General features: G+C 46.5%; 1 protein-coding gene across 1 annotated transcript in view; it reads right to left on the bottom strand.

Annotated features, from left to right (window-relative positions):
• ADPRH (ADP-ribosylarginine hydrolase) overlaps positions 1-8,074 on the bottom strand; it is an 8,446-nt gene extending 372 nt beyond the window's left edge. Inside the window, exons 1-3 of the mRNA XM_009574451.1 lie at positions 7,753-8,074; positions 906-1,266; positions 8-146 (exon numbers count right to left, since the gene is read on the bottom strand). Coding sequence (XP_009572746.1) covers positions 8-146; positions 906-1,266; positions 7,753-8,050 — 798 coding nt within the window. The 5' untranslated portion in view covers positions 8,051-8,074. The remainder of the gene's footprint in view (positions 1-7; positions 147-905; positions 1,267-7,752) is intronic.
• Between the last annotated feature and the right edge of the window lie 576 nt (positions 8,075-8,650).

The following is an 8,650-nucleotide window of genomic DNA, read 5'->3' as shown; positions in this document are numbered from 1 at the left end:
TGCCCCCCCAGCCGTCGTAGCTGAGGGAGGTGTAGAACGAGTCTCTCTCTTCCACGCCGTACTTGGGGGGGAAGGTGGGCGGCGAGACCCCGTCTGATATGCCTCTCTCTGCCAGGTATTTTTCCCATTGCTCTTCAAAGTAATGCCTGCAAAACAGGAGACAAGATAGAGGGGCTGTAAGAGACGTCCCACAGCAGAAGCATTTACCTGAGGTCCCCGCAGGCACTCCGGGCGCCAGCTGAAAACGTGCCACGTCAAAAGCCCGGAGCGATGGCTCGGCAAAATGGTAGGTGTCCCACATTTGTCAAACTAGGGGCATGATTTACAGTAAGAGGCACAAGGACGTGTTTCAGTGAGTTAGATTTCCCCTCCCTCCAGCCACATGGGAGAAGGCAGCCCAGCACCTGCTGCTGTCGCGCTGCACAGGATTCAAAGGCTCAGAGCAAGAACTGAGTCATCCTCCCAGATTCAGAGTACCTCCACCCCTGACTGTGCGAGTGCCCCTGCGCACAGAGCCACACTGAATCTGCAGCCAGATTTGGTTATAACTTTCAAACTGAGCTCAGCCCTAAGCCTGGTGCTGTTCCCCAGCCTTGCTTCCCATCTTTCATCAGATCACGGTTGCTTGAGATGACAAGTCTAGCTACCTCATACTGGATCCAAAAAATGTCACAACTACACGACCCATACACAATCTGACTTTTTTTTTTTTTTTTTTGAATAAGTTAGAGGTATTTTTCCCTGGGCGACTTCAGAGACTTCCTGAATCGGTTTGATCCCACAGCAGGCACGTGCTGCTCTAGTTTACCATAATGTGATTACTGAAGCTTAAGTATAGATAGAGCTTGCCCTCTCGTACGTGAGGTTTAATTTTAACAAAACCCAGTGCTGGGAGCGCAGCTCACCATTGCCCCATGTTCTCCTCCACGAAGAAGTCGGTGTCCCGCACGTAGGCTTTCGCCCGCGGCAGCACCTCCAGCAGCCCCTTCCCCCAGGCTGGGGGGGGCACGCCGTTCACCGCGAAAGCCGTGAAAAGGGCCGAAGCCAGGGACCCCAGGTAGCCGGTGGGATGGTGGTGAGTCATTCGGCCGCTCTCGATGCTGACTTGCACCAGGGTGTCCAGCTCAGCGGGGTGGCGGAAACGCAGCCCAGTGCACATGGAGCGCATGGCGGCCCCGCAGCCTCCCGCCCAGGGGCTGAACGGCATCCTCCAGCCATCCGGCCGCCCCGGATCCAGCTTCAGCGCGTTTTCCTTACACGTGGTACCTGGACAGGAGCAAAAGGAAAGAAAAGAAAGAAACAGAAACACCCATCAGTAGGCGACAGGGTCACATAGCTCGGGAACCAAGGGAAGACAGGCAGCGTAGCAGGGAAGGAAGCATTACTCTCTGTGAGGGATTCGGACTTCCCTGTAAGAACATCAGTTGTCTGCTCACATGTTTCTTGCCTTAAATTGCCAGTGCATCCTGCAGACCCAAGGAAACCCAAGCAGACCTGATAATTCTGTTTGTGAAAATAATTAAAAAGTCTAGGGGAGTAAAAAACATTCCACTGCTGATTTATGTAATTTACATTGTTTATATTTACATTTAATGTTATTTATTTAATAACTTATCTATAAAACAAATAACTTATCTATAAAACATATATACTATATACATTAGGTATATTATGTACACATATATCTAGATATCTAAATAGACATATATAAATATAAAGGAGGTTTGGAGGGCCATCAGAACACATCGATCCCTGATCCAAGGTGTGCCTAAGTACCTCTGTGTTTCTTCCTGACAGTTATTTAGCCTCTTTACAGGACCCTTTAAAGGCAGTGACCCCACATGCTCCCCAGGAATCTTTCCCATTGCCTCGCCGATATGAAATGTTTTCCAGATCTCCCTTGCTGCAGTTTAAGTTTGTCAGAAAGCAATGAATGTAGTATCTCCCTCACCACAACATGGTCTGCATAACTGGCTTTACTGAACTCCTCTTCAATAAGCTGAAGAACAACTGTACTAGGTCAGAACAAAGGTTGTCCAGCCCACTAGCTTGTCTCCAAACACAGCCACTAACAGGTAACTACGGAAAGACTAGAAAAAATGAGGCAAGTACAATGTTTCCCCAAGAAGACCCACCTGGCTTCCAGCAGACAGAGGAGCACAGCTTGCTTGAGTCAGAAGATGGATCCAAAATGCTGTGTTCAATAACCCCCAGTGGACCTAGCCACCATGAACTGGTCTCCTTAGCTTGAACCCATGCATGCCTTCAGACTCCTTTAACATCCCATGGTAATCAGAGCCACGATTTTGTTACACAAAACATTTCCTTTTGTTTTAAACTGACACTTGACAATTTCCTTAAATTCCTCTCCAATTCTTACATTACAAGAAGATAACAACTTTTCATGCTCCATGCTATTCAAGACTGTACGTACTTTGTCCCTCTTCCTCAGTTTTCTCCTGCTCCGAGCTGACGCCCTAGTCCCATTTTGCCTTTCTTCCGGTGGGAAGCCACACCGTAACTCCTCCTTGCCCACCTCCATCTCTTTCACAGTTCTGCTACTTACTTTTTAAAGAAATGGCTCTGCTGCTTCCAGTGCTGCTTCTTCAGAAACTCGTTAGTCCAGCACATTCATAGGATAAAGCCATCTGCACAAACACATCTAAATTTCAGAGCCCAGCCAGCTTCCCTAGCCAAGACCGTGAAACAAGTTTTGAGAGCTAAGCCCAAATGCTCATGTGCAGGGAAGAGGAAACAGGTTTGAAACATTAAATTATCTTTGATTCTCTTCTACCTTGCCTTTTTCTCCTAGCCTTCTCTTCTGGCCAAATCTTAAATACTTCTTTTCCAGCAGAAAGGTAAATCAAGGGCAGGTTTCAAGCAGCTTCACTTAAGTTTTAAGGTGTTGGACAATGGCAAAAGTAGACTCAAAAGACTAGTCTCCTAACCACAGCGTGCCTAGTCCTCTCTCAGACACATACGGTAACAGCAGCAGTTGACATGCTCACGCACCCAAAATTAGACCGTTGCTCCTATACTTTGCTGCCTAACCAGAACAGGTAGCTGATAAACTTGCAGGTGCTCTGTTACTTTGAAAGTCAAACTAAGTAGAACAGAGTAGCAAGGAAGGAGCCTGGTCTAGAAACTTCACATAACTCTACAATTCAGTCAATTTGGTGCAATTTGATCAGCATGATCTCGGAGCTTGCTAATCACAGCTAGGTACCAAACTAAGTTCTCTGCAGAGCTGTTCACATCTGCACTTTCACGTATATGCTTGGCAGTAGGATTTGGTACATGGCAGTCTGTTTTACCTGCACACAGTATTTACAGCACCCTTGTAACCAAAATACCTCCACATCCAAGCACAGCTTTAAGATTGACTTCTGGACATGTGCTAAAAATAAATAATGGCTGGCTGCTGCCAGGAATAAGGTCACGTGGATCGTTTTATAGTTCTGGTCTGTGTCTTTAGCATATTTCTTTTCCAACAGTGTTGTTACATTATAGGCTTATGAGATCAGTGCAGGATACGGCCCTCTGTGCAGTGTGAACAGGTGGACCAGCTCCCCGTGAATGGTTGTCTCAAACTGAAAAAGCAGCTCAGTCCTGTGGCTGTTGGGCTATTCGCCCCGCAAGCCTGTCAACTGAAATCAACTTTCAGAATGGAAACGGCCTATGCAAGTCTCTCTCATAGTAAAAAACAGGTTGCTGACCAGCGCAGCCCACAACCAGTCAGGCCACCTCAGCTCTTGTGAATTCCCCGCAGCGTGACCCAGGCAGACCTCCTATTTCACCAGCTTCATCCGTGCCTGCAGTGCCGGCACAGCAGCCTCTCGCACGACGCCACCTTCCCAGTAGAGACCTGCTGGTTTCGCAGTGCCACACGGCCAGCCAGCCCCTGGAACAGTCCAGATGTTCCTTACACATCCTTCTTCCCAGTGATTTACAGAGTGAAAATTGCGGGGGCTGTGTTTCTCTGCTGGAAGAAGCAGCAGGCAGAGCGTTTGGTGTGGGTAGCTCCCGGCTCTGCGGGGACTGATCGCCAGCAACCTCTAACTGAACTGCCTGGGAGTTTGTTTTTGTTATGTCTCAAAGTAGGAACCTGTTCGGGCCTCTAAATCTGCTTTTCATGTAGTTTATTAATTCAGTGCTGGCTGCTATGTATCAAAACCGTTAAGAGGGATATCAATATAATTTCCAACTTTATGATGATTAACAGAAAATTGAGGCATTTTTTCAAATATCTAACTATACTAAGCATTGCACTTATGACCTATAAGAGGACATTAAAAAGAACCTGTCAAACAAAGCCATGTTTTTAAAAAGCTGTGCCGACCCTATTTGTATGTTCCTGGTAAAACAGACCTTCTGCCAGGAAGACAAGGGGAAAGGGAGAGAGCAAAGGGACTAGGGTAGCTGAAAATCACAATCTGCATAACAAAAGCAAAACAGACTCTGTAATCTTGCTGGAACGGTGAGAAAGACATTTCTTCAAGACATGTGTGGGCAGGTTGAGAGCAGGCAACTCAGTCCTTGATAAAAAGTGAGATTGTTCTTGCATTAACTGTAGTCAAAAGAAAATGAGGAAGATGGCGAGGTTTAAACTGTATGGAAAGACCGGTTATTTTGCAATAACAATTTACTTGCAGCTTTAAACCTGTGCGTATTACCTTTGGAGATGACTAGTGATAACCTGCAAATGAAAAAAACTGTGTAAAACAAACCGGTATACAACAGCTAAGACTCTTGTGATTTATGAAGTAGTACAAGTATTATCCTCATGCTTTTAAACAGTTAAAATATTAAAACATTTGAAAGCTGATTTAGGAAGACTAAGCTGAAATCACGGTGTCGGGCCTTTTTTTAAAAAACAGGTCAGGAAAAAAAATGCTCTAGGAGTTTTTGAATCAGGAAATTCTGTTTTGGAAATCCACCAAATCCTGGTTAGGAATCCTTTGTACTAACAAAGAAACTAAAAGTAACCTGAGGAGAGTACTGGTCTAAGAAAAGAAGAAATACAAGCAAAAAGCAGTGTATGAAGAAAGCTACCTGAAAAAGTTTCAAGTACAACTTGAATGTACTTGAATGTGTGGAATAGGCTTCCATTCAAATTATATAGACTCTTCATGAGCACAGATAATAACAGTTGTTTGGGATCTGTCAATACATGTTAAAAAGGTGAGTTAAAACAACCACATAGTTGTAAATGATTCCACAGGGAGAGGACTTGGACCGAAAGATGCTGAGTGACAGGCAACAGTTTTGAAGCAGAAAGTTTCCTGGAGAGCTGTGAAGGCAGGTGTAGTTGTACCATGAAAAAAGAAATACGGCCATGTTTGTGCCGCTTAATTCACTGGCTTTGTTATCTGCGAAGAACAATGAATCTGGGGCTGTGGCACATCACAAAGAGCAATAATGGATGTAGGGATTAACTTGCCATTGAATTATGACAGTGAGTTCTCTCCTGGGGCTGCATACTTGAGGGACCCTGCCGTGGCCGTCTGGTGACTCATAATGTTGTGGGAATCCCTTTGTTACTGCGAGTTTTGGTTTTCAGGTCTGGACTCCCTTGCGTGGGCGAGCAATGTGACTTTCCCCCCCTGTTCTGGGGAATCTCTTCTCTGTTGGGTGAAAGTTGCAGCAGCAACTTTCCATTCTCAGCCTTGAGGGCTGCAATTCCCCCGTGAGCGCTTACTTTGGCCAGAACAGGATCACCTTGGGTTATGTTCTCAGTTAAAATCCATTTACTCTGAACTGCCGAAAGAAGTTATTGACATGCAACTTCTATCATTAGGATTTATCAAGATGGGATGAAGACTCCAGACTGCAGACAGCTTTTCAGGATATGGATTAGGTATTCCCTTTGGTAGTACGTTAGTGGACATTAAACTGTTAAGTGTCAGGATTTAAGCTCTCAGAGCTGAGCACCTTTCCTGTGGCTGCAGCAGGAGCACTCCAGAACACTGTTGCAAGAACACTCCCAACAGACTTCATTTTTTTCCAACGTTACTTTCCCCTCTTCCCCCAAAATTTTACGAGGTTGAGTGCCCATGGACCCACTAAAGAAGTTGCATTTCTTTGTTTAGCTAGATAACCTGACCTCTCCTTGTAACTCCGATTAGTGTCCATAGCAAATTTACTTTAAAATCCTTCACTTCCAAATGGGAACTGCTTTTGGGCATATTGCAGCTCAGTTACTCACAGAAGGACTGCAGCAGGTGTGCTATTATCCTTAGCCATTAATTACTAACATTTAAATTTTAGGTTCTTCTCCTTTTCATCTCAGGTTTTAGTCACCAAGCTTAGACATCGGAAGCAAAAATAGCTTCCAGGTGCTGACTCACTGCCAGCTGTGGTTAGTCCACCTTGGCAGACCCCATCAGCTGGGGGAACTACAAGATGCTCCTTTGCCAAAACAGCAGTGAGTCTCTCGGAAGTTTAACCTGCCAACTCCTGCTATCCTGGCAAGCATCGTTACCCCTTCCTAAATATTCTATTAATTAGGCTACTCCAACAACTGAGACTATCTGCGTTGAAGAATACTGATAGTTTAGTTCTTTACACAAGGGTAGGAGATCACTGTGAAGAGGTAAGCAGAATAAATTCCTGCTTGAGTTTCCAACCTTGGAAACGCACAGCTCTGTCACACTTGCGTTCAGCGACCCTAAGAGAGCAATGCAGGATTTGGCCTTTCCCATACTTAATGTCAAGCCAGAACATTCTGGATATTTTCTGGCCACTCTAAATAGGCATGTCTAGGCAATTTCTTTTCGATGTATAAACTTTGCATGTGATTGCTGAATTTGAGTGTTTCCTGGATACTTCACGCTGCCTGCACTAGTCAAATTAGAGGCCCAGCCTCAGTAGCTCCAATTTAAGTTTAATTCAAGCACCCAGAAGAGGCAGGGCCATTAGCACAGAGAGGGACGGGGTCCTCAAGGAAAAGTTGGGTCAGCAGGCCTGGGTGAACTAGGAACTACAGGAATATGTTGCATATGGTTTGGCTACTGCAGCCTGTCAAGGCACCCTTCCTGAATACTGCCACACGCTCCCAGCCCCTGCTGCCTGTGACCCAAACTCGGCACCATTTTGTCTATGCAGAGAAAAGAGAGATGATGGAAGTACAGGGTTCAGAAAAGACGGTTGTGGCCTGACTGTGTCCTGGCACAGAAATTAGACATGCAGAGCTAGCCAAAAGTAGACTTTGGGTTTAATAAACTTAATTATTCCAAGCAAGGATCTTTGTACCTTTAAATATATTTTCTGTGTAATTCATTGCATTTATTACGAGAAGTTCCATATTAATTCTCTGCTTAAATGTGTTGCTTTAACACAGCATCTCAGAGTGCTGTGTTATTATACAACATTATACATGGTTGAATTTGTGTTTTTCATCCACTGAGTGTAGGAAAAGACACATCCCCAGCACAAAAGCCAGCATCCTTCCCCTGAGTTCAAGGCCAGGCCTCAAACACGCCTGTAAGAATGTTTTGTAAATGTGGGCAAAACAGTATCTTTTTCATCTAGTTCAGAGAAGCCCAAATCACTTCAGCTTGCCTTATTCTATTCTCTTTAGTTCATCCTGAAACGGGTACTGAGTGTGGAAAACTTTTGCCTTTACATGAAATACGATTAACGCTATAAACAGCCAAAAGCAGAGCCAGGGCCAGCCTCAGCTCCAAGCTGCAGGACAGGGAGAGACGTTAGCGAGAGGACAGCCTTGCCCAGACAGCATTATAGAGGGGTTACCTGGAGCTCTGTCCTTCATGTCATTCATGCACTCCTTGTAGTTCTTTGCAATCAGGGAATAGAGGTGCTCTAAACTTGGGTTTTTCCCGGCAGCTACCAAAGCTTCGGCCGTGGCCAAGTGCATCACCGTATCATCGCTGACTTTCCAACCTTGGATGCTGAGGTTGCTGAGTCCCCCCATCTCCGCCAGCTCCTTGTGGATGGCTGGGCCACTCTGCAGGAACTCCCACTTCCCGTTGTAATAGCCCAGTGTGTCACCAACTGCGCTCAGCACCATCGACGCCACATAGTTTTCCATCACCTTAGGACACAATTTTTGCCCCAGGACTGCTTCAATGCAGAAAACACTAGGAAAAAAAAGAGAGGGAGATCGAAAATAAAATCCTTCCCAGTTCAGTACGAGCCTCTACTGCTACGCTGCAGCAGGCTGGATACCCAGCCTACCACCAACATATTCCTTCAAAGCACGTGCTTCCCCGCAGGCCTCCGGCTGCATGCACCCACCAGTAAGCGCGTGGCAGCTCCCGGGCAGCCCAGCCCTGGGCCAAGGGTGGCCGGCCACGTCCTTCCGAGGCAGCGGCAGCAGCCCAGGATGACCCTGTATGTCGTTGCCGGGTGAAAGACCGAAAAGCAGCAGTGGGACTGCAGGAACGTGTGCAGCTTTTGTGACCGTACCCGTGTTCACCACGAGTGCAGCCACCACTTTTCTGAGTGCAGCCCACAGCAGGAGCAAGAAGGTTAGATCAGCTCCCAGCGGCTCTCCTACCCTGGGGATAATGAGGCAGAGCTCGTCCGTTTGAGCAGGGCCTGGCAGAGGCGATAGGCACAGGGGCTCTGGGCAACGCCTGGCCTCGCTCCACAGGCCGGCTGCAGCAGCGGGCGCTGGTACAGGCAGAGC

Source organism: Fulmarus glacialis, unplaced genomic scaffold, assembly GCF_000690835.1.
Source record: "Fulmarus glacialis isolate BGI_N327 unplaced genomic scaffold, ASM69083v1 scaffold33093, whole genome shotgun sequence".
In the NCBI taxonomy this organism is placed as follows: Eukaryota; Metazoa; Chordata; class Aves; order Procellariiformes; family Procellariidae; genus Fulmarus; species Fulmarus glacialis.
This window is presented reverse-complemented; position numbering and strand designations above follow the sequence as displayed.